The sequence below is a fragment of the Lepidochelys olivacea genome (assembly GCF_965140295.1).
Source record: "Lepidochelys olivacea isolate rLepOli2 genome assembly, chromosome: 6".
In the NCBI taxonomy this organism is placed as follows: domain Eukaryota; kingdom Metazoa; phylum Chordata; order Testudines; family Cheloniidae; genus Lepidochelys; species Lepidochelys olivacea.
In genome coordinates, this window is record NC_140416.1 from 125,867,382 (window position 1) to 125,893,896 (window position 26,515).

At 44.7% G+C, this 26,515-nt stretch overlaps 1 protein-coding gene across 4 annotated transcripts in view; it reads left to right on the forward strand.

Annotated features, from left to right (window-relative positions):
• The window catches only part of MDGA2 (MAM domain containing glycosylphosphatidylinositol anchor 2), a 665,204-nt gene that overhangs the window by 369,989 nt on the left and 268,700 nt on the right, over positions 1-26,515 (forward strand). For all 4 annotated transcript variants that reach the window (XM_084631535.1, XM_084631536.1, XM_084631538.1 and 1 more), the window contains one exon: positions 15,943-16,212. In XM_084631535.1, the coding sequence (XP_084487661.1) occupies positions 15,943-16,212 (270 nt within the window). The remainder of the gene's footprint in view (positions 1-15,942; positions 16,213-26,515) is intronic.

Here is a 26,515-nt window from a genome sequence, read left to right on the forward strand (position 1 = left end):
TTGTAGTTTGGTTACAAAGTCCAGAATGTTAGTTCCTGGAGAAGGTGTAAATCCCTCCCATTGCTGCTTCACCAACTGCAATGGCCCCTTAACCTCACGGCCATATACAAGTTCAAATGGGGAAAACCCTAAACTGGGATGTGGTACAGCTCTGTAGGCAAAGAGCAACTGCTGCAACACTAGGTCCCAATCATTGGAGTGCTCATTTACGAATTTACGTATCATGGCCCCCAAAGTTCCATTAAACTTCTCCACCATGCCATTTGTTTGATGGTGGTAAGGAGTGGCAACCAAGTGATTTACCCCATGAGCTTCCCAAAGGTTTTTCATAGTTCCTGCCAGGAAATTAGTCCCTGCATCTGTGAGGATGTCGGAGGGCCAACCTACCCAGGCAAAAATGTCTGCTAGTGCCTGGCACACACTTTTAGCCCTGGTGTTGCTTAGAGCTACTGCTTCTGGCCATCGGGTAGCAAAATCCATGAAAGTCAGTATGTACTGCTTTCCTCTGGGTGTCTTTTTCGGAAAAGGACCCAGAATATCCACAGCTACTCGCTGAAATGGAACTTCAATGTTGGGGAGTGGCTGGAGAGGGGCTTTGACCTGGTCTTGGGGTTTTCTCACTCTTTGGCACACCTCACAAGACTGGACATAGGTAGAAACATCCTTGCCCATTCCCTCCCAGTGGAATGACCCCCCGAAACGGTCTTTGGTCCTGTTCACCCCAGCATGGCCACTAGGGTGATCGTGGGCTAAGCTCAAGAGCTTGGCCCGGTATTTAGTTGGAACTACCAACTGTCTCTGAGGATGCCAGTTTTCCTGGTGTCCACCAGAAAGAGTTTCCTTGTATAAAAGTCCTCTTTCTACAACAAACCTGCATCACCCTTCCTGCTGTTGATATCTTCATGTAAAAGTCCTGTCTTGTAGATTTTACAACTTTTCTACTGCTGTCAGGCCTCCATTGTGAGACGTACAATGCCCTGTGCACACATGCCCTGGCAGGGGGATAAGCATCTGCTTGAGAGGAACCTATCACTTCCTGGTCCTCTGCCTTAACTCCAAGGCTTTGAGAACATAATTTCCAGTATGGATTCATAACTCCTTAAACATTATCCATGCATATATTTTGGAATGATTATGATGACCACTGGGCTATTGGCTTTGGAGACCTTACATGTCACCCTTTGGTAAACTTAGTGTGCATCTATATGACCCAAGGGATCCCTATAAACTCTATGCTCCCCTCTGCCCACTGCTAGCTGGCATCAAAAGGTTCTTGTGTCACACACAATTAAACTGAATCATAGTTTAAGCTGGCATTTTATCTTCTGTGGTAGGAATCAAATGAGAAAAGTTTCCTTCACTTCTAATCTCTCCATTAAGCAGCCTTCTATTTTGTCTAACTTATACTGTCTCTGTTGATTCCACACAGCATTACAGAATTATTTCATTTGAAAAAATAAGTATTTCTCTTTGCCAGCCATGGTGTTTTCCAGGAATACGGTGACAGTATATGAAAACGATCTGCAGGTGTCCAAAATCCCCAGATAAGAAGCGTAGCCAGTATAATAGAGCTGAATGCTGAGGCTGGGGATGATATTAGTTGTGTAGTAGAAAAATAAAGCAACTAATTACAGATACTTACAGTAAATTAACATGGTATGCGAGTGGAACCTATCTGAACTGCTGTATTTTAGGGATTATCATTGTTTTCCATAATTTTATGGGTTTATAAAGCAGTCATAAAAAGGTCCTTCCCGCCATTTGAGAGCTGGCCCACAGATTCTCATTTGTGGTATATTGTGTTTAAATCATGATACGTTTCCGATTGGTTCTCCATTTTTAAGTTAAAGGACGAGCAAATTGGGAAATCGTTGGAATTTTTAACCTTTCATCTTTGTTTTCCCCACTTCTGCAATTCAAAGCCAGCTTTGATTTAACCTGAATTTTTACAGTGAATGATTAAAAAACAATATCTCCTAGCATGGTCTGTTGTTTATGGTTTGGATTTTAGCTTATATAGAGCCTGATGCTGCAAATGGATCCATGCAGCTAGATTCTGGTGCCACAGTGGAGTACCACTGAAGTCAAAGGGGCTCTGCATGGGCAAAGGGGTGAGCCCAGATGGGTCTGCTTACAGGACTGGGTCCACACTAGGCATGAGATGTACATTAGGTCATGACTTGTAGTCCCACACCTTATTTTTTTATCTATAATTTTTATTAATGTTTCCAAATAGAACAAATGCACCAAAATACCAGATTCATCATAATACACAAGGTAAATAAAGAGGGTTAAGATACAGGGAGAGGAGGAGAAACAACATCTCACTCTTCAGGGTCTATGTTAATCATAGACCTCTAAAAAGTCAGCCCAAATTGCTTTGAATTTGTTGGGAATTCCCTTTCTGTGGAATGTCAGTCATGTGTTAGCTGTCAGGTTGACCATATCACCAACCCAGGCATCAATATTTGGTGGGGATCGACTTTTCCATTTTTGCAGAATCAATTTTTTTATTGTCCAAAGCTGCACGTTGGGACCATACTGCCTTGTTACCAAGTAATCTCCATGTATCAGGAATATATCCAAGAATGAAATTTAAGAGGGAGGGTCCCAAATTAGCATCCAAAATCAAATTGGTCCTTTGACCCACCTCACGTGAGAAATTCTTGATCCACAGGGTTAACACATGAGCTAAAACATATGGAGTAATACAGCACTAATGGAGTTACATTCCCAACAGTGGTCAGCATTTATGGGGCCCATTACCATTAGCCTATGTGGGGATCAGCATATTTGAAAAGTGTGTTTTGGTGAATAAGCCACAGTCTCAGGTCTATCGTTGGTTTGTTTTTTTTTTAACATTAGATGGAATTGTGCTCCATTGGGTTGGAGATGGTTGTGTATCCAAATCTCTGCTCCACGCCAATCTCAAATGAACAATCTTTTGCAGGGTTTTTTGGGCCGGAAAATCATAAAAGGATACCACAGACCCAGTAAATCCAGGAAGTCTCCTCCAAAAAAATAAAACCTTCTAAAGGTTCTGGAGTACCCAATGCATCTGGCCCAAATATATTCATAAGTAATGCTTTAACTGGAGGTATTTCCATGCTCCAGAGCAGGGTAAGCCAAACTGCTGAAGATCTACAGATGATTTAAATTTATCATTGACAGCTAGCTGTCACACAGTCCTCATTCCTCTGTCCATCCAATCCGTCCACAAACTTTAAGGATAGGATTGCTCCAGAGTTCCTATTTTCAAGCAGTCTCTTGCTTAAGGGTCATTGAATTTTTGTGCACCTTTGACTTAGCTGCACAACCCACCCTCCAGCCCAAGGTGTGCAAGTCAGAGTTGCACATCCTTGTGCATATGCAAACCTAGGTTCCCCTGTGTCAGGTCATTTGCACACCCCTTGAGAGTGTGATGAAGTGCACACAAGCTTAGGTGCAAACCTGCTTGAAAATTTGGCCCATAACTGTATCTCTTTTTGGCAGTCAGAAGACCAAAATGCAAATAGAGACAAAAAGACATATTTTAAAAATTGGAAGTTAAATCCTAAGGAGGACAGTGGAAAGGAGCATAGACTCTGGCAAATCAAGTGTAAAAGTATAATTAGGCAGGACAAAAAGAATTTTAAAAACTAGCAGAAGACACAAAAACTAACAGCAGTTTTTATTTAAAGTACATCAGAAGCAGGAAGCCTGCCAAACAATCACTGAGGCCACTGGATGATTGCGGTGCTTAAGGAGCACTCAAAGAAGACGAGGCCATTGAGGAGCAGCTAAATGAATTCTTTGCATTGATCTTCATTGCAGAGGAGGTGAGGGAGATTCCCACACCTGAGCCATTCTTTTTAGGTGACAAATCTGAGGAACTGTCCCAGATGGAGGTGTCAATAGAGGAGGTGTTTTTAATAAATTGATAAATTAAACAGAAATAAGTCACCAGGGCAAGTTGGTATTCACCCAAGAGTTCTGAGGCAACTCAAGTATGAAATCGCAGAACTACTAGCCGTGATTTGTAATCTATCCCTTAAATCAGCCTCTGTACCCAATAACTGGTGGATAGCTAATGTAACACCGATTTTTTTTAAGAAAGCTCTAGAGGCAATCCTGGCTATTACAGGTCAGTAAGCCTGATTTCAGTACCAGGCAAATTGCTTGAAACTCTAATAAAGTACAGAATTATCAGACACACAGATGAACATGATATGTTCGAAAAGAGTGAATGTGGCTTTTGTAAAGAGAAATTATGCCTCACCAATTTATTAGAATTCTTTGAGGGGCTCAGCAAACACCGACAAGGGTGATCCAGTGGATATAATGTACTTGGACTTTCAGAAAGCTTTTGACCAGGTCCCTCACCAAAGGCTCTTAAGCAAGGAGTCATGAGGTAGGAGGGAAGGTCCTCTCAGGGATCACTAACTAGTTAAGACAGGAAACAAAGGGTAGGAATAAATGGACTGTTTTCACAATGGAGAGAGTTAAATAATGGGGTCCCTATGGGATCTGTACTGGGACCAATAATGTTCCACATATTCATAAATAACCAGGAAAAAGTGGTAAAGGTGAGGTGGCAAAGTTTGCAGGTGCTACAAAGGTTTCAGAGTAGCAGCCGTGTTAGTCTGTATCCGCAAAAAGAAAAGGAGGACTTGTGGCACCTTAGAGACTGTAACGAGAGTAGGGGGTGAAATAAACAAGGGAAAATAGTTTTACTTTGTGTAATGACACATCCACTGCCAGTCTTTATTCAAGCCTAAGTTAATTGTATCCAGTTTGCAAATTAATTCCAATTCAGCAGTCTCTCCTTGGAGTTTGTTTTTGAAGCTTTTTTGTTGAAGAATTGCCACTTTTAGGTCTGTAATCGAGTGACCAAAGAGACTGAAGTGTTCTCCAACTGGTTTTTGAATGTTATAGTTCTTGACGTCTGATTTGTGTCCATTTATTCTTTTACATAGAGACTGTCCAGTTTGGCCAATGTACATGGCAGAGGGGCATTACTGGCACATGATGCCATGTATCACATTGGTAGATGTGCAGGTGAACGAGCCTCTGATAGTGTGGCTGATGTGATTAGGCCCTATGATGGTGTCCCCTGAATAGATATGTGGACACAGTTGGCAATGAGCTTTGTTGCAAGGATAGGTTCTTGGGTTAGTGGTTCTGTTGTGTAGTGTGTGGTTGCTGGTGGGTATTTGCTTCAGATTGGGGGGCTGTCTGTAGGCAAGGACTGGCCTGTCTCCCAAGATCTGTGAGAGTGATGGGTCGTCCTTCAGGATAGGTTTTAGATCCTTGATGATGCTCTGGAGAGGTTTTAGTTGGGGGCTGAAGATGATGGCTAGTGGTGTTCTGTTATTTTCTTTGTTGGGCCTGTCCTGTAGTAGGTGACTTCTGGGTACTCTTCTGGCGGTGTCAATTTGTTTCTTCACTTCCGCAGGTGGGTATTGTAGTTGTAAGAACACTTGATAGATATCTTGTAGGTGTTGGAATTAATTTGGAATTAATTAATTGGAATTAATTTGCAAACTGGATACAATTAACTTAGGCTTGAATAAAGACTGGGAGTGGATGGGTCATTACACAAAGTAAAACTATTTCCCCTTGTTTATTTATCCCCCCAGTGTTCTTGTCAACTGCTGGAAATGGCCCACCTTGATTATCACTACAAAAGGTGTGTTCCCCTCCCCCCTCCCGCTCTCCTGCTGGTAATAGCTCACCTTACCTGATCACTGTCATTACAATGTGTATGGTAACACCCAGTGTTTCATGTTCTCTGTGTATATAAAATCTCCCCACTGTATTTTCCACTGTATGCATCCGATGAAGTGAGCTGTAGCTCACAAAAGCTTATGTTCTAATAAATTTGTTAGTCTCTAAGGTGCCACAAGTCCTCCTTTTCTTTTTGCAAGTGCTACAAAATTACTTAATTTAGTTAGATCCCAAGTAGACCGTGAAGATTTACAGAAGGATTTCACAAAACTGGATGACTGGGCAACAAAATGGCAGATGAAATTCAATGTTGATAAATGCAAAGCAATGCACATTAGAAAACATAATCCCAACTGTACATAGAAAATGATGGGGTCTAAATGAGCTGTTATCACTAACGAAAGAGATCTCAGAGTCGTCATGGATAGTTGTCTGAAAACATCTGCTCAGTGTGCAGAGGCTCTCAAAAAAGGTAAAAGAATGTTGGGAATCCCAAGGAAAGGGATAGATAATAAGACAGAAAGTATCACTATAGAAATCCATGAACATCTTGAATGCTGTGTCCAGCTCTGGTCACCCTGTCTCAGAAAAGATATGTCAGAATTGGAAAAGGTACAGAGAAGGGCAATGAAATTAATAGGCAGTAGATTTAAAACAAACATAAGGAAGTCCTTCTTCACACAATGCACAGTCACCCTTTGGAACTTGTTGCCAAGGATGTTGTAAAGGCCAAAAGTATAAATGGATTAAAAAATGATTACATAGGTTTCTGTAGAATAGGTCCATCAATGGCTATTAGCCAAGATGATCAGGGATGTAACCTCATGTTCTGGGTGTCCCTAAACCTTTGACTGCCAGAAGCGGGGACTGGACAACAGGTGATGGATCACTTGAAAATTGCCCTGTTCTATTCATTCCCTCGGAGCATCTGGCACTGGACCCAGTGCAGCCATTCTTATGTTTTTATTAACATGCTTTTGATTCAGGTGTCATTGATCTAGCAGAATGTGATCTAGTAAGAGAAGCACCTTTACCCTCTAAAGCAATATCTATCCAAGGCAATCATCACAAGTGTCAGTAGAGACCTAGTTTTTCTCTTTGGTTCAGAGAATATCAGCACCGAGTCACTGATCAGAATATGCTTCCATTCTATCTGTGTATGGTCCCCTGCCAATTCAGTTTTGCTGATAAGCCCAGAGGGGCAGGCATAGCATATAGGGGCAGAAAGTACTCAGTAAATAGAGGGTGATAGGTAAATATCTTATAATATGAATAATCATAAATTATTGACTGAATGCTGCCCCAGTTGGCACATTGGCCCAGTTAGTTAATCAAACCCACTGCATGATGTACACTTTTTATTAGTAGATACGGACGGATGTATTTCGCAGAGCCAATCTTTCGTTAATCTCCATCTGTACATCAGCAGTGGATAATTTGCCACTCAAACATTGTTGCAGTTATTTGAAACTTCCAGTTGTCCCTGTTTAGTAACTTCCAGTTGTCCCTGTTTAGTAACACTCCTTTTTGCTTTAAATTCTTTGATGTACTTGGACTAACCTACCGTTGTGTTCTGTCTTAGCGGAGTTCCTAATTCCATCCTCATAAACTTCCCCCTGCATAATGTGCTACCGGCTTTCAAAGCTAGGATCTTCAGTTTTACAAAATGTATCATATGCAAAGACAAACATTTTAAAAATGTGGCTGCCTAAAGTTAGGCTTCTACATTCATATTTAGTTCCCTTAAATAAAAAGGGGACTGATTTTCAGAAGAGCTGGGTATCCACAAATCCCATGAAAGTTAATGAATCTGTAGGTTCTCAGCACTTCTGAAAGTTGAGCCACCTGAGGTTATTAAATATGGTTTCAGGAACCTTTTTTAGGCACCCAGTTATGCAAATATGTACCAAAGTTTTTATTTTTGCTGCTTGCAGTTTTGTAATTATTAATCTTTATGATCATCAATGTTGGTAGTATTAAAGACTTAAAAAAAAAAAGCTACTGGAGGGCAGATTGTCACTCCGTTTAAAGCTTTGCCTATATTGGAAGTGAAGCCCAGAGCTCAGAAATGTAACAAACACTTGACACTTCACTGAGTATTTCATGCTGAGTAATCTGATATTACTCCTTTAAGGCTGATTTCAGAGTAGCAGCCGTGTTAGTCTGTATTCACAAAAAGAAAAGGAGGACTTGTGGCACCTTAGAGACTAACAAATTTATTAGAGCATAAGCTTTCATGAGCTACAGCTCACTTCATCGGATGCATTCAGTGGAAAAACAAAAAAACTTCAAAAACAGACTCCAGCGAGAGACTGCTGAATTGGAATTAATTTGCAAACTGGATACAATTAACTTAGGCTTGAATAGAGACTGGGAGTGGATGGGTCATTACACGAAGTAAAACTATTTCCCCATGTTTATTCCCCCCCACCCCCCCACTGTTCCTCAAACGTTCTCGTCAACTGCTGGGAATGGCCCACCTTGATGATCACTACAAAAGGTGTGTTCCCCTCCCCCATCCCGCTCTCCTGCTGGTAATAGCTCACCATAAGTGATCACTATGGTTACAGTCTGTATGGTAACACCCATTGTTTCATGTTCTCTGTGTATATAAGTCTCCCCACTGTATTTTCCACTGAATGCATCCGATGAAGTGAGCTGTAGCTCACGAAAGCTTATGCTCAAATAAATGTGTTAGTCTCGAAGGTGCCACAAGTCCTCCTTTTCTTTAAGGCTGACATTGAGATCTAGATCTTTATCTAAAACAATCCTAAACCAAAGCAAAGCTTTGAAAGCAGCCATGGAGGCTTGCTGGCTGGCTCCATTTTGGCCAGCGGCATTCCATTGGAAACCTTTCAAAAATGGTTTTAATATGCATTGTCTATGTCTTCTGCAGCGTCGTAGAGGTTTAGCCTGTGTGCAGCTCTTGGGCAGAACTTTTTTCAAGGGGGCATTGCATTTTAGTTAGTAGAGCTCCTCAATATTTTTAAATCATTGTGTCCAATACTCTTTAATTCTAAAAAAGGAAAAATAAACCGGGTGTGTTCATGCATGCGAATGCACAAATCAGGTTTTTTTAGTTAGATCCTCAGCTGCTGCCAACTGATGTAGTTTCATGGAAGTGGAGGGAGTGAAAAACCTGGGACTGTTTAGTCTAGAAAGGAGATGAATAAGAGGGGGGATGGCAGGGTTGCATGTAAAATAGCGAATGGTGCAGAGACCAGGCAAAGCAGGGGCATATACAGATCAAAATGGAAAACACTGAAGAAACTGCATTAAGCAAACCTGTTTTGAGAATCTTCAGAAATTGTTTGAATTTTGAGTGGGGGTTTGACCACAGGTTGGGGATATTTTACCCAAATGCTGAGCTGATCTCTAGTTTAAACTAAACCGTTTTAGAATCAGGGTTTATAACTTGAAATTTTTAGACAGGCTTTAACGTGGAGTGGAGAGGTTGAGGGCACTGGGCTTGTTTAGTCTGCAGAAGAGAAGAGTGAGGGGGGATTTGACAGCAGCCTTCAAATACCTGGGGGGGGGGGTTCCAAAGAGGATGGAGCTCGGCTGTTCTCAGTGGTGGCAGGTGACAGAACAAGGATCAATGGTCTCAAGTTGCAGTGGGGGAGGTCTTGGCTGGATATTAGGAAACACTATTTCACTATGAGGGTGCAATGGGTTCCCTAGGGAGGTGGTGGAACCTCCATCCTTAGAGGTTTTTAAGGCCTGGCTTGACAAAGCCCTGGCTGGGATGATTTAGTTGGGGTTGGTCCTGCTTTGAGCAGGGGGTTGGACTAGATGACCTCCTGAGGTCTCTTCCAACCCCAATCTCCTATGATTCTATGGCACATGTTAAATGTGGAACTATAATGAGCAATATTTTTTTTTACATTTGATTTCCCTGTATTTTCTTTGAATCGGAAAATTCCAGTGGGATTTTTTGACAGCCTTAAATAACTATCATGCCATAGATAGTAACTGGCCTTTGGATGAGAGCGCAAACCTGACTAGCAGACATAACTTATGGTAGCGTTTTCATGTGTCTTTGCTTTTAATTATTCAACTGCCTGCTGTGTTCTTTAGACCTCAAAGTGCTTAGATTTTTAAAGTGCTATTCAGGTGAAAAGAAACCTATGGAAACATGGACGCTGTCCAAATGGCATAGTCTGGAAAAATATATCTTTTAGTCATTTAAGGAATAAAATCTATAGTGGAGGAATGAATTAGCTGCTTGCTGTCACTGGAATATGCTTCTTTTCAGATGATATTCCCGACTGGGACCTTGTTCAAGTTCTCTTCTGTGATGAGCATGTAATTACTTTAAGCCTGAAAACATGTTTTTTGAAAGTCTAATTTTTTGAATGCCGATACATAATATGACTGAGAATAATATAAAATTGTATTTATTATTTCAAAAGGAAAGTAATAGTCAACCTTTCAGAGAGGTCTTTTTGCTGCTGATGCCAAATGGAGGTAATCCTTATGCTGTTTTCTCTCCATAAACCAATATTACTGTTTGTGTTGCAGTTGTATTAGAGGCCCTAGCTGAGATTAGCACCCCGTTTTGCTAGGCTCTGTATAGATGCATAGGATATAGGAACAAGGGAAAGAATTACCATCAGATTTAAGGTCTGTCTCTGATAGGACCAGTACCAGGTGTTTCAGAGGAAGATGTAAGAGCCCTGCAGTAAGATGATGTAGATTAATCTGTCCCCCATGTTAGGTCTCAGTCCCTAATAGTTAAAGATTAGTTGAAGCCTGGAAACTTGAGGTTTAATATCCCTTCCATATCATTTGCCATCATTAGTTCTAATAACGCTGGATATTCTTGTCAGTCATGCAGATGGCCAATCCATTTTATAACCTTGCTGAGTTCTTGGCCTCAACACCTTCCAGTGGCAATGAGTTCCACAGTCCAGTCTTACAATGTGTGTAGTAAGAGACAGTCTCTGCCCCAGAGACTTGACAATCTAAATAGATAAGGCAGACCGTTAAAGTACTACTATCCCCCTTTTACAGAAGGGGGCTGAGGCACAGAGAGAATAAAGGGTAGATTTTCAAATGATTTTAGAAGCCCAAAGTTGCAGGTAGGTGCCCAGTGGGATTTTCAAAAGCAATGAGCTCAGTTAGAGTTTGGCACCTCAGCTTTTTGAAAACCCCACTAGGTGCCTATCTTCATCAAAACCCTTGGAAAAGTTGGCCCTAAGTGACTTGCCTAAGGTCACACAGATCTGGGAATTGACCCAGATCTCCTGAGACCCAGTCAAGTGCCTTAACCATGAGACCATTATCCTCCCTACTTCAAAGCTTTGCATGTCCAACTCATGGACAAGAGTAACAAGATGGGGCTCTAGTCCTGTGAGGGGCTGAGCACAGGGGTGAAAGTAACTTAAAGGACTTACCGATACGCCGGAGTCCTGAGGGGGGCGTGGCCTCAAACAGAAGAGGCGTGGCCTTTAAATCACCCTGGAGCTATCAGCTGCAGGGGCGACTGAGAGCTCAGGGGCAAATTAAAGGGTCTGGGGCTCCGGCTGCCGCGGAGCTCCGGGCCCTTTAAATTAGCACGAGAGCCCTGCCACTGCTACCCTGGGGCTCGAGCAGCAGGGCTTGGGCGGTGCTTTAAAGGGCCGCGGGCTCCCCGCAGTGGCAGGAGCACCGGGCCCTTTAAATCACCGGGGAAGCCGGTCTGGTCCGGCACAGAGTACCGGACCGGACCGGCTTACTTTCACCTCTGGCTGAGCTCATAGGCACTCAACACCTAGCAAGACGTTCCCCCTCCTCAGGTGCTTCTTTGACTGACAAATGGGGGGGGCACTGTGGGAGAAGCAAGAGGTCCTTTCCCTTCCTATCTCCAGTGGATCAGGGTCCCTGAATCATAGCATATCAGGGTTGGAAGGGACCTCAGGAGATCATCTAGTCCAACCCCCTGCTCAAAGCAGGACCAATCCCCAATTTTTGCCCCAGATCCCTAAATGCCCCCCTCAAGGATTGAACTCACAACCCTGGGTTTAAGCAGGCCAGTGCTCAAACCACTAAGCTATCCTTCCCCCCTCTGAAGCCCCAGAGCATTTCACAGGTGTACAGTTGGTTAGCTTATCGGCTCTTTTTTCACATTACATTAAAAAAGAAACCAATGGAAATTAAATCGCACAAGCCAAAACTCTGAGTTCAGGCTGAAGCTGTGTTCTCAGCCCTCTCTGACATGTCCAGGGTGTCTCTGAAAACGCAGGCTTGCTCCCACTCTTGCTGTTGGTGTCTAGCAGTGAGAGCTTTTCCTCTGCCTGCCTCCAGGCTCTGGTGAGCCCTCCCTGCCCCCAGTCATTCCCTACAAGTCCATTCTCTCTCTCTCTCTCTCCCTTTCCAAGCACCCGAGCAGAGCACAGACCAGGGGCGGCAGGCGCTCCCTGCTTTCCCCCCTGACACATGAAGAGCGCTCGCTCCCGTGACGAGCCCCCGCTCCCATTCTTGGCTGGGTGTGTCTGGCTGTGAATGGATTGCTGGTGACTGGACTGACTGAGAGAGAGGAGCAGGCTGTGCTCCCTGGGTGTATGGCAAACCTCACGCTGGCAGCAGGAATAGCAGGAGATGGGCAGGTTTGCAAGGTAATTCTATATCCCCCTTTAGCACGGTTGCTAATCAGCTTATCTCCAGGCCAGAACCTGGCAGCTTTGCGGTGGGGTATATCCAACATACTGCATAATAGACCAAATGAGGCCCCCCCTTACTCCACTGTAGAGCTACATGAATTCCATTCAGTCGCAGGTGCTGATTCACCGCTGTGTTACCATAGGGTGCTAGATAGCGATGGAGTCCGACAGACATGGATAGCATGGGCGTGGCCCATTGATGTCACTGTTGCTTTACAGTCATCCCCCATTTACATCACAGAGCAGAATTTGACCCGGGGGTGCCCCAGGGTGGTCTGAAGGAAGGCTAGACCTTTAGCATGACCTCCGAGTTTCTTGGCTGTCTCGACTGTAAAGCAGGCCTTTGAAGCCAGCATTTGGACAAGCTTCTAGATTTGGGTGGAATGCATTCTAGCGGAGTCTGCCGTGCCGTGTGAGCAGAAGCCAATCGCCGTATTCAGATCAGGATTTCCACGTACGTGCTATTTAGAATGAGATGCCGGCATGAGAGGGTCGTTTCACAGCTTTTTTATCCCATCAGCCGCTCTCAGTGTCTCTCTGTCTGAAACAGCCAGGGGTCTCCTTTCATCTAAGGGATGAGGAGGCCATTATGGTAACAGCAGCCGTCGTTTGGGTTGACGTTGTCGACGCTTTCATCTTGTGTTCTAAGTGGTGAAGCATCGGCTGCGGTTCTGCTGTTCCCGGCGGACGTTTAGAGAGAGTAGGGCAGAGGCAGTTCTTTGCACAAGTCCTTCTGGAGCTAACTTTAGCCTCGGCATGGAAAGGAAAATGGCAGTGATCAAGCCGCACCAATATTGACTGACACCCGACCAGTGCACGTCCAGCTCCCCGGCTGAATTCTAGCAGGTACTGCACAGAGGTACCTGCCAGAAAAGCTGTGCCCAGCATCGTGGACCGGGAGGTGCCCACTCCGATTCTCACTTCCGCCCCCAAAACATAAGACCCGCAGTGACGGGCGTGTGAAGAGGTACAGAGTCAGGGCATGTGATTCTCATGTGTGTACATGGATGTCTCCTGACACAGCAGGACCCCAACGCTCGGCACTCTATGTACGTCCCAACTGGCTACTCACCCGCTTTGTTCCTCATCTTCTGCTCTCCCCTGGACCTGCATGCCGGTCCCACGGCCCAGCCTCACTCTTCCCCACCCACCAGGCATCTCTGCATTTTCACCTCCCTCTGCTGCCAGCCACCCATCCCCTGCCCACTCAACCATGTGGCTTCCCCTCCTGTTATCTACTTCCTCCCTCCCCGTCCACGACTTTTAATAAAAATACCGTGACTAAAATGTAGCCTTAACTGTAATCATGTCACCTCTTCTCCCCTCATTCTCCCCTTTTAGCTGATCCCTTCCAAAATAACCCCCGGCCTCCCCAAATTGTAGAATTAACACCACATTTCCCACTGTCACATTCTTCATGCTGCTTGTGTGCCCTACCCCTTCCTCACCCTGTGTCTGTCTGATCTGTTTAGACAATGTTGTCTCATTGTTTCTTGTACTTTCCTCTCTGGCTATATCCATTTTTGTCACTTGTCTTGGATTTGCAGCTCTTTGGGAGAGGTACCATCTTCTTGTTCTGTCTTTGTACAGCGCCTGGCACAGTGGGGTCCATAATTGGGCTCGGAGGTGCTGCTGCTTGTCCTGCCTGTCATACTGTCCTGGAACGATTAGATTTTTATAGGTAAAATGTTGATACACATCGATTTCACGGTACACAAGCAAAACGACAAACCTATTTCCATTTATGGTCATCTAAATATACAGTTAGGCAAAGTAAGAAAAATGCTGCTTAAGAACTCAGAGTTTGAGTTAGGATATTTGCTTTGTAGATTTTGACTTGTGATGTTGACAGTTTGTGCTTTAATGGGGAGAAAACTTCCTATTTTTTTGACTCTCAACATCTGTTGCCCTTAAATAATTATTGTCCGACCCTCCCAGGAGTTCCTACAACTGCGAAAATGTAAATTGATAAAAAGAGAAAAAAATGTTAAAACCCAGAATGTTGCACAGTGAAAATTTAAATTGAAAAAAAAGCTTAAAAATAAATCTCTCAACGTTATTTTAAAAAATAAAAACCCAATTTTGCCAAGCCCAATTATGATGTTCCTTTAATATTTATATAGTTAATTTCTCCAAATCAGAATAAAAAGCCCTCTTCTTTCGTAGATAGTAGCTTGTGATACCTAGGATCTGAGCGAGATATTTACCTTCACTCTTGTCTTGTTCTTTCCAAACATTTTGCACAGGATTCCTTCTGCTTAGTGCCACTGTGTGATGGAATTTCCCTTCATAGCCCAATAAGCAGGGTGCAGAAATCAGTACAGCTCTTCTGTGGGTGCGAATGCGCCTGTCGGCACAGGCCTGAGCAAGCCCAGCTGTGTTGCACCAGAGCAGATCAGGGGGTGAACTGTGATGGCTCTGCTCCAGGAGCAGGGGAATCTGCTGGAGCGCGTGAGCAGGTGACTTCATCTGTGTGCTGCTCCTTGCACTGGCCTCTCCCCACCCAGCGGCGCCAGAAGGGGGTCAGCGGCCCTGCTCTCCCCCACGTGTGGGTCGCGTAGCCGTTCGGGAGAGTAAGGGGGTGCCGTGTGCCCCTTTGCTCCCCTGTGCAGGAGCATCAAGCAATGGTCTTGCCCAGCATGAAACGTATTGTTGTTTGTTAAATCACTGTCAGCCCAGATTCAGACATGGAGGGCCTGGGGTTTCAGCGGGTGTCTTGTAGAGGAAGGATGCTGTTTGCTGGCAGGATCTGGAGAATGGAGAAGGCTGTGCTTTCTGTGTTGAATAACAGGAATGCTAATAACGAATTCCCCTCAGAGCTAGCCTACACTAGAAAGCTAGGCTGAATCAGCTACGTCACTGAGGGGTGTGAAAAATTCACCCCCTGCAACAGACATTGTTAAGTCAACCTAAGCCTCAGTGTAGACAGTGCTAAGAATTCTTCTGTCAACCTAGCTGCTGTCTCTCGGGGAGGTGGATTCACTCCAGTGATGGAAGAATCCCTGTGCCGCTGTAGCATTTCTAGACATTGGCTCCATATTTAAGATCCAGTGCTCTGGGCATCTATCTCTTAAATTGATCCTTGCAAAAAAAAAACTTAGACGATGGCCACCTGCAAGTAGATATGCCTCGACCCCTGCCCTCCGCAACGACTCTACCCAAAGGGGCATGATGGTAGGCTTGCAGCATTCCCAGATCTAGGCTCTGGCGCCCCTAAGTGGGCAGTAAGTTCCAAAATCGAGGACCCCTGCTCTGCAATCACAGGTGTAGGTGCACCTGAGCTAGCTCCCACCTAGCTAGCTTGAATAACAATAGTGCTGAAGCCCCTTGCGCACTTACGAGACTCCCAGGTGGGCTTGTACAGTCCATGCTGCTGAAGCTTCCTGGCTATTGCTATTCAAGCTAGCTAGATCAAAGGGTGTGTCTGCAGCCAGACCTCTGACAGCAATGTAGACATGCTCTCAGAGAGCACCCAGCCAGCAGCCGCGCTGGTTTATATATAGCGGCTCTGCTGACCTCAGCTGGTGTGGTGTGTCAGATACAGAAATAGGGCTGTCAGCCTCCGAACAACATATCTCTCTCCCATCTTTTCCAGCGTCTCCATCAATTAAGCTCCTGGTGGACGACCCCATCGTGGTGAACCCCGGCGAGGCCATCACCTTGGTCTGTGTGACGACGGGAGGCGAGCCGGCACCCACTCTTACCTGGGTGAGATCCATTGGAGCCCTGCCTGAAAAAACTGGGCTGAACGGCGGGACCTTGACGATCCCGGCCGTGGCTTCGGATGACGCCGGCACGTACAGCTGCATTGCCAATAATAACGTGGGGAACCCTGCAAAAAAGTCCACCAACATCATTGTAAGAGGTAAGTTGGGCTTGGATGCTCTCAACATGCTCCTCTGAGGGCTAACTCTCCTTCATTCCTCTTTGGCAGGGTGGCTGCCTGTAAATTTGTGTCCTACTGTGCCAAGCATGGTGTTGGCCATTTATAACAACATAAGGAATAAATCAGTACTGGATCAATGCAGTTTCAACTGGGGTTTAGGCACACCGTGACTACCTCTGTAGTCCAGCCCTGAGGGCCTGCCAAGGAGTAGCAGCTGGGGCCCCACTGCCTCGCCCCTTGGAAAGGGAGGACAAGTAGCCAGAGGCCTCCAGTCCTGCTGGATGCTATCTGTGGGCAGGCTGGCCGGACCTTCTGCATTTTTCTCCAGCCACATATGGAGTCCTCTGCTGGGGTGGTGTTGGCAGGAGCCCCCAAGAGAGCAGTTCTTGGAATTTATACCCCACTGAGATGCATGGGGCAGTCACCCTGTTGGAGGGGAGGGATAGCTCAGTGGTTTGAGCATTGGCCTGGTAAACCCAGGGTTGTGAGTTCAATCCTTGAGGGGGCCATTTAGGCATCTGAGGCAAAAATTGGGGATTGGTCCTGGTTTGAGCAGGGAGGTGGACTAGATGACCCCCTGAGGTCCCTTCCAGCCCTGATATTCTATGATTCTATGCTTCAGGCTTTCCGCAGTTGTCACCAGGGTCACATGTTCATTCTTTTCTTCACGCCCACAAGGGTGGGAAGCTTACTACCTTGGGGGTTTCCCTGAAAGCTGATATTCTGATGTGATCACATGTCTGCAAGTGCTGTGGCCTGTTGTATTGGAATAAATGGGCTAACGGTGTTTATATAACTTAGTTAATGGCTAATATTAAACAGTGTCACGCACGTTTTGGGGTTTGGTCGATAGAAACTTTAGCTTGCTTAGTTCTCTGGTAAACACACTGTTTGCTTTTGTAGCTAAGCAGTTGTTCTCCCTAAAATCTCTTCCATTAAGGGCCCACCACAGGAGTGAGAGGCGAAATAGCTCCTCCCCTCATTATTTAGGTTATTATTTAGGCTAAGTTTAAAAAAAAAACAGTTTTCATTTACTGATTTTTAATTTGCCACTTATTTTGGTTGCTAGGCAGAATTTTACCACAGGGTTTTGAGTTATGTTAGTAGCTCCTTTTGTTTGGATTAACTTAGATTGACGGGTTATAACTTTTCTCATTAATATTTGACATGACAGTTTATGAATTTACACTTACTTTTTAAAAGTGACCTTACAGTTAGGGTAAATTTGAAGCCCACTTATTACAACAGGCCTGAGTCCATGGTACCGATAATTTAATCCAGGTAAGGGGACAAGGAAGAATTTGTGCACAGTAATTACTCCTAGGAGAAAACTAAATCTGCAGAGTTGTGTTGGCTTGCAGTGTGAGCCTGGGCTAACCACAGAGATATGGCTGATTAGTTTGAAGGAAGATTCCTATTGGTTGGTAGGTGGATTAATCTACCTGAACCAAATAGTTCAGTTGAAACTAATTTTCTATAATCTAAGATGCCAATGGTACGGAAACATAAACTCCCACACAGTGGGTGCTTTCAGTAATAACTTGTGATTCATCAGATTCGGGAGAATCTGCTGTATAAGGAGCAATGGTGTGATTATTTCATGAGAGCATAGGCTCTGTTTGCTCCTTAGTGCCCAGCAATATTATACTTTCCAACAGGCCGATGAAGTAGTATGCATTGTTCGGGAGGTCCAGGAGAGAGCATAGCACCAGGCTTCTGTAGGAGTTTGTTAGGCTGTTGCAACGGCGTTATTTGTCAGATCATTCCATTGGAATCTTTTGACATTCGGCTTAAAGCTTTTATTGTCCGGAAGCAAAAATGCTGTGTTATTTCCAGAATCAGGCATCCACCCTCATTCGCTGGGATTTACAACTATCATAAAACTGGGCAATGAGGAACGCACGTTTGGAATAAGCAAAAGGGAAGGAAAAGCTTTTCATGTAAAGAAATCTCGATATTTTCATTGACCCAAAAAGCAGCATTAAAGGAGTCCTTGGCTCCCCACAGGAACCAGTGTCAGGAGTCGGAGGATAATAATACTCTGCTCGTACATTTTTATTTACGGGAGCCCATGCCTGGAAAAATATCATTGAAAACATATCTGGGTTTTCCTTTTCTAAAGAGCAGCCTGGCCCAGTTCATTCCTAACTCAGTCAGGCGTGGGGAAGAAATCACCAGCACCCCAGCAAACGACAGATAAGGCATAGCCACCCTCCAGGCAAAGTGGCTGAAGGAAACAACGGGTTGCACTCGTAGCTGCAAACCATACCCCTCAACGGGGGCTGTGTTCGGCACAGCAACTTGGTGGGAGTTCCCAGGGACACTGACCACTAGAGGAGCCTACCTGACGCTACAGCAGCGGAAGGGTGCAGCTGTGGCCCCCTTTCCTTGGAATGGGCCAACTTCTGCTGTTGCTTGAAGCCTTTCCACCTCTAACCTAGGTGGTTGATCGAGGCCGTTTGCTGTATGGCTGCACGCGAGGTGGAGAGAGAGAAGAACTTCCCTCCCTCTTAACTTCTGCAGAACTTTCCTAGGAATGGCAGCAGGGTGATCAGAGAGCCCCGGGGTAGTGGAGGGAGGTCCGCTGGAGAGGCTGGGGAGAGGAGGTACTGTGAAAAGGCAGTGGCTCCTCTGGCGATGAGTTGAGGTTGGCTTCTCATGATATGGCCCAGTCATTCTACTCCAGATTTGTTTCTCTATTTCAGAAAAGCTGGTCAAATTCTCTTCCGGCATCACCAGGTGCACCACCTAGTGGCAGGAAGTCAGGAAAGTTGCATCTGCTCATGCCTGTGGTCAATTTTGCCCATAAACTTTAATAATTTAAGTGCACTGGTCTCTATTATGATATTTTTCTTCTTTCATATTTAAAGGGACAGGACCAACTTAAAAAGTCCTTCTCTCTGGCAGAGTTTAATTTACCTTTGTTATGATTAATACCCGAGTTTAACAGAGCTGAAATAGATTTGAGAAAAAAAAATCTGATCTTAGTTTGTTTTTTGGGTGTGTTGGACAGTACTTTGAATGCTGTCTTGTTGCTTTCCCTATATATCTATGCTCCTTTTCAGTGTCTGGATTTCCACACAGCAGCCGAGGACAGAGAGGAACATTTATTTAAAATATGAAATTGTATATCCACAAATTATCCACAATTCTCATGGGGACTCCAGGACAGGGGTTGGAGCTGTACTATGTCTGGATGATTATTCTTTTTAAAACCAGGTGATTTTGCTGTATATTTACCCTGGACCCATGGCCTTTCCGTCCGAGGCTAGTTCTATCAGTGTTGTCTTCATCGCCAACAATTTTCTTGGCTTGATTTTCGCAGCTTTCTTCTCAGCTAATGGTATAAAAAAGCCACATTTATGACTACTTCCTGTCCTCTAATGCAGGCCTTGAAACCCATGATTGCAAATGACGTCACCAAACCCCAGCAGACAGTTCATTTAAGAACCCAAGCACCTTGAGATGTAACCCTTATAAACAGATTCCATGTAGGTCACAAGTGAAAATGATTCTGTCAGTCCATCCTCATCTCCATTGACCCATATTCCAAAACATCCAGCTTGGTGCACTGATCAAGAGAAGCCAAGAGTAGTAAGTGAGAGAGAGAGGATGGCCCAATGGTTCCTGCATTGGTTTGGGACTCAGGGGACTTGAGTTCAATTCTCTACTCTGCCACAGACTTCCTATGTTACGTTGTTTATTTTCTGTGCCTCAGTTTCCCCTCTGTGTAATGGGGATAAGAGTGTTTCCCTAGGTCACAGGGTGTTGTGGAGGTAAACGCATTAAAAATTGTTGCTTCCCTAATTCACCTGCATGTGGGTGTGTGCGTGCGATGCAATGCAATGCTGAGAACCATGAATAGAATTGCTGCACAGGAGGGTGGCAGTTGATCAAACACACAGATACACAGGTTACAAACTAGAGATGTCAGAGCCATATGTGAGAAGACAGGCGTGGAGGGCTGCACCCTGTCACAAGTGGGGGCTTACCCAGAAATTGCCTTATCCGTGCTCATGGATAACCTGCTCGAGAGGGGCTAGTGCACAGGTTTGACTGTTCGGACAATGGGGGAGACCCTGCAGTGGCTCGCAGAACAGCAGAAGGAGAGGCAGAAGACTCTGCAGGCCTTCCCGCAGTCCCACCACCTGGAGAAACACTCCTTTATTCGAGAGCAAGTTCACGTACAGCAGCAGCTACTCCAAGGTGCGGTGAGTCCTGCAGTGGGCATAGGCAGTAGGCCTCCGTGACATGGGCTCTGCAGATGATCCCGACTCATTCTTGGTCGCTGTTGAAAGAGTAGCTGTGGCTGAAGACTGAGAGAAGGGAACCTCGGCCCTATGGCTCGCACCCAACTTGACAGGGGAAGCCCAGGCAGCCTGTGTGGCTCTAAGTGATGAGCAAGCACTGGACTATGAGGTGGTTAAAGCAGCCTTCCTAGATGGGGGGGTGGGGGCTTATTCACTGAAAAGTAGCCACAAAAGTTTTGGGCTGCTAGATGGTCTGGGGTGTTACGGCCCTGGACGTTTGCCCAGAAACGGATGGACTGGGCCACTCGCTGGTTGAGGCCAGACACTCTGATTGGGTGAGATCATGGATGCAGTAATTTTTGAACAGTTCCTTCAGGAGAACACACAGGTATGGGTCAGGAAACATTAGCTGGTCATCCTAGATCCTGCGTCAGACTCACAAAAGAATTCGTAGAGGCGGACATCCCCAGGAAAGAGGGTTGACAGTACCAGGGACCAGTGCGGGTGAGAAGGGTTGGAGAACCCCTGGCTGGAAAGGTTGCAGAGAAGAAGGAAGAGCCTAGAGGGAATCTTGCTGGGACTCGGGGTATTGTCTGTTATGGGTATGGGCACCAAGGACACCTAAAAAGAGACTGCCCTTAGATGGGATGTGGGTTAGCAGAGTTCTGCGGTTGGGCGGGTCCTCTTGGGCATGGAAGGAAAAGGAAATGACCTCCTGTTTCTTCACTAGACCCACTAAATTGATGCTGCTGTGCTGATTTAGCTCCGTAGTGAACACAAGCCCTTAGTGTGTGTGTTCCTAACTCCTTTTGAATCAATGGACATTATACTGGGGATGAGATAGATCCTCACATACAGAACCTGCTGCAGGAGTATCATGAACATTTTACAATAAAGTACCATTCCTTAAAGATAGTATTTTCCTAGTCAAGCCTTCAGCTAACAAAGTCAGCACCCTTTGTTTCCCTACTGCCACGTTTTCATGTTCGTGCCATTCCCTTGCAGCAGTCAGATAATGTTAACAAAAATTTTGCAGAGATGGTAAAGAGAAATTGTTTTGAGTGCTGTAGTGTTGTTCCTTAAGAGGCACAGATACCATGCAATATCTTTCATTCCCTCCTTTTTGCTCTGAACAAGAGCTCACTAGAGACAAATACATGACTTGTTGAATTGTGTTTTTACTGTTGGAGCAGCTGCCTCTATAACAAATCCATGTGCTGTTTACCTGGCAAGATCACCACTTATTGAGAGAGCTGGCGAAATACAGGCATTTCTCCGAATACCGTTAATAACTCATTCCAAACTGCCTGATATCCCAGAATATGTCATTCCTTCCAGAGAATATTCTAATGGAGTCTGGGTCAAAAAATAATTCTGGTTTCATCAGAAGTGGCCAAAACCCAACTCTAATTATGTAAGTTTTCTTTCCAAGTATCTTTTATAGATTAATTAATGAGCTTTTGAAATGGTCCTCAGGCTACGTTTGCAGAGTTTCATTAGGATGCCGGTGGGTGTTCTCAGTGGTAACATTTTCCACTTCCTGCTCTCCTAATCCCTGTGATTGAAGACCATTGATTATTAAAATTAACCACCCATAAAGCATTTCTAGATTAAACCCTGAAAAGTGCATGGATTTTAAGGAGCTTTGGACTCCTTCTGCTCACAGTCAGGAAATTCCTGTAAGGTCAGAACTTTGCCACTTTTCTCACAGATGTAGACCTGTGGACTATCCTTGGATCACTCGATGATGACCTGTTCTGTTCTGTCCCTCTGGGGCACCTGGCATTGGCCACTGTCGGAAGACAGGATACTGGGCTAGAGGGACCTTCGGTCTGACCCAGTGTGGCCGTTCTTTTGTTATCCTTAGTGCAGTATACACATGCAAGTGTACATGGGATGAGCGTAGGCCTAGCAAGGGCAGGAGATGTCCACTGAGCCCTGAGAGCCTGCTCCCTTACCCCCAGAGATGCCCCTTCCTCCCCTCCTTTGTCATAATCCTGTCCACTGTCCTAGTCCCCGTGAAGGGCACCAGAGCAGTGCCACCCATTCTGCAGCCTTCTCTTCTCAGTTGCTTGCCACCTCACTGCGCAGAGCTTTGCAGTCTAACTCCATCCTGCCCTGACCTCATTTGCCCGCTTAATGTGTCCGGCTGCCTTTCTCCAGGATGACACAATGCTCAGGAACTGGCAACAAGTGCTAGTGGGATCCAGCAAGATAGCTGGCCAGGAGAGGACGAGGGGACCTTCCTCTTTCTACCTGGGACACGGCTGATCAGGACTGCTTCACCGTAAAACCCCAACCTGGTCCCACCTCCCAGAATTATTCAATTCCTCAACCACAACACTTCCTGCCCGCTCCATACCTCTAGGGAACTGAATAGTCTTTAAGGTGTAAATCACCTACAATTTAGTGCTCTGACTTATCAAGAGTCCTGTAGTTGCTGAGATGCTACTATTAGCTTGTGTCCTGTGGGGCTCTGCGCACTTTGACTTGGGTCTGCCGTGCCCCTGCTGAACAGTACTGTTTGTTTTTCCCTTCAGGCTAGAAGTGAAGTTTTCTGCAGGGCCTTGCTATCTGATCTGAGACTTAACCCGGTTACACCACACCTGTGTCACTGTCGACGCAGTCACTTGCATGCATATGTGCGCACACACACGTGAGATACATGCGAGAGATAACCAACCCGTATCACATGTTGGTATATTGCTTCCATTCCTTCATCCTCCTTTGTCTGTACTGGCTTTTATGTCAGCTTTAGATTGGGGCACGAATCTTGCTTTCTGATTTGTCTCTGAAGTGCTGTAAAAATAAAAAAAAAACATAGGCAGTTGTGTGTGAGTGGGAAGGGAGGGGGAATTCAATACCCAGCTCTACCACAGTTTTCTGTGTGTGAACCTGGGCAAGTCACATAGTCTCTCTGTGCCTCAGTTTCCCCTCTCTAAAATGGGGAAATAACACTGCCCTACCTCACAGGGTGTTGTGAGGGTAAACACAATAAAGGTAGCTAGATATTCTGATATTACAGTGATAGAGGCCATATAAGTACCATAGATAGGTAAGGATTCAAGGCTTGATTTTCAAAATTATTAGGAATTTTCCTTACTTCCATTTTGGGAAGTCCCAGCTTGAGACACCTCAAAGGGGCCTGATTCTGAGAGCTCAGGTGCTCAGCGCTGTCTGAAAATCAGGCCTCTTTAAGGTGTCTCAAGTTGGGCACCCAAATTCCCTGGTGACTTTTGAAAATCTTTCCCTGTGGGTACAAGTTTTCCAAAGGGATCCCCAGAGACAGAGAGCAATGTCTCTTCCCTGGTTCTTCATCACTCGTCTGTGAAGAATGAAAGGTTTTTGGTGACACAAACCTTGAAGGAATAAAGTTGGTTACTCCATTCACCATTAGGGCAAAAATGCAAGGTAGCATTCCTGAAGGACACCTGGGCATGGAATTATGCAAAAGGAAGAGCCAGAGGAATCCTTTACCAGGCTGGCATGAACACACAGATTGGCAATATGGTCTAGAAGTGTGTCAGATGTGGTGCTCACACCAGCCCAGAGAATCATTACATGCTCAGCAAGTATTAGAATGATCAGGGGAAAATGTGTCAAATAGCATCTTTTACTTTAAAGGCAAAGACAGTTTTGTGTCTGATCTGTTTATGTGACTTTTGAGTCTTATCTGTATGAATCTGTTTCACAAAACCTGAACTCTGTTTTTTCCAAGAAGTGGAATTCCCAATTGACTCTGTTCAAAAACTTACCCACACTTTATTTAGCACAAAAGCGTTTGCCAGGCATTAAGATTTTAAGCTGTATACATCACATCCAAAGTGCCCAAGATTAAACGGGCTAGCAGAAAGAACTGTTCAGGCTGTCAAAAATACACTCAAGAAAACAAAGATGGATAGCTAGCATTAATGGAATCACTTGCCCTGTTACTAAGGAGTGGATGGCTTAAAATGAGGTTTGCTGCTGTAATTGACTTAAAGCAAGTAACACCCAATGGTTATCCACTCCCAGTATCCGGCAGCCAGAGGTTTAGGGACATCCAGAGCCTGGGGTTGCATCCCAGACCATCTTGGTTAATAGCCATTGATGAACCTATCCCCCAGGAACTGAACTAGTTCTTTTTTGAACCCAGTTACAATTTTGGCCTTCACAACATCCCCTCCTGCCTTTTAATTTCGCAGGGTGATCCCTCGTTCATCTGTTGTATGAAGGAGTAAATAACACAACTTTATTCACTTTCTCCACACCTGTCATGGTTTTATAGATTTCTGTCATATCTCCCCTTAGTTGTCTCTTTTCCAAGCTGAAAAATCCGATTTTATTAATCTCTCCTCATGTGGCAGCCGTTCCATACCCCTAAGCATTTTTGTAGCCCTTCTTTGTAACTTTTCCAATTCTAATGTATCTTTTTCGAGATGGGAAGACCAGAACTTCATGAATTATTCAAAGTGGGGGCGTGCCATACATCTATCTAATGGCATTATGATATTTGCTATCTTATTATCTAACCCTTTCCTAATGGCTCCTAACATTCAATTGTTTTTTTTGGCTGCTGCTGGACACTGAGCAGATGTTTTCAGAGAACTCTAGGATCTCGTTCATGAGTGGTAACAGCTGATTTAGACCGTGTTATTTTGTACGTATAGTGGGGATAATATTTCCAATGCGCATTCCTTTGCATATTTCACCATTGAATTTCATCTGCCATTTTGTTGCCCAGTCACCCAGTTCTGTGAGAACCCTTTGTAACTCTTCACAGTCTGCCTGGGACTTAACTATCCTGAGCAGTTTTGTATTCTCTGCAAACGTTGCCACTTCACTTTTTACCCCTTTTTCCAGATGGTTTATGAATATGCTGAACAGCACTGATCCCAGTGCAGATTCTTAGGGGTCCCTGCTATTTACCTCTCTGTGCTGTGAAAACTGACCATTTATTCCTCCTTTTTGTTTCCTGTCTTTTTGCCAATTACAGTCCCATGAGAACCTCCCCTCTTATCCCACAACTGCTTAATTTGCTTAAGAGCCTTTGGTGAGGGACCTTGTCAAAGGGTTTCTGAAAGTCCAAGTGCACCATACCCATGGGATCACCCTTGTGCACAGGTTTCTTGACCCCCTCAAGGAATTCTAATAGATTGGTGAGGCATCATTTCCTTTTACAAAAGCTCTCTGTTAACTCTTCTTCAACAAATGGTGTTAATCTATGTGTCTAATAATTCTTTTCTTTACTGTAGTGTTGACCAATTTGCCTGGTACTGAAGTTAGACTTACCAGCCTGGATCACCTCTGAACCCTTAAAAAACCAACAACTTTACATTAGCTATCCACCCGTTATCTGAGACAGAGGATGATTTAAGCCATAAGTTACACACCACTGTTATTAGTTCTGCAGTTTCACAACTGAGTTCCTTCAGAACTTTTGAGTGAATACCATCTGGTCCTGGTGACTTATTACTGTTTAGTTTATCAATTTGTTCAAAAACCTCCTCTACTGACACCTCAGTCTGGGACACTTCCTCAGATTTATCACCTAAAAAGAATGGCTCAGGTGTGGGAATCTCTCTCACATCCTCTGCAATGAAGACTGATGCAAATAATTCATTTAGCTTCTCCTCAATGGCCTTGTCTTCTTTGAGTGCTCCTTAAGCACCACAATCATCCAGTGGCCTCAGTGATTGTTTGGCAGGCTTCCTGCTTCTGATGTACTTTAAATAAAAATTCTGTTAGTTTTTGTGTCTTTTGCTAGTTGCTCTTCAAATTTTAGCTTGCCTAATTATATTTTTACACTTTATTTAAGAGTTTATACTCCTTTCCATTTTTCTCAGTGGGATTTGACTTCCAATTTTTAAAAGATATTGTTTTGTCTCTTATCACCTCTTTTACTTTGTTGTTTACCTGTGGTAACATTTTTTCATCCTCTTGAATTTGAGCCTCTATCATGGTGGGTTTTTTTAAAGAAAAGTTTCCATGCAGCTTGCAGGCATTTCACTCTTGTGGCTATACCTTTTTATTTTCATTTAAAACGCCTCCTC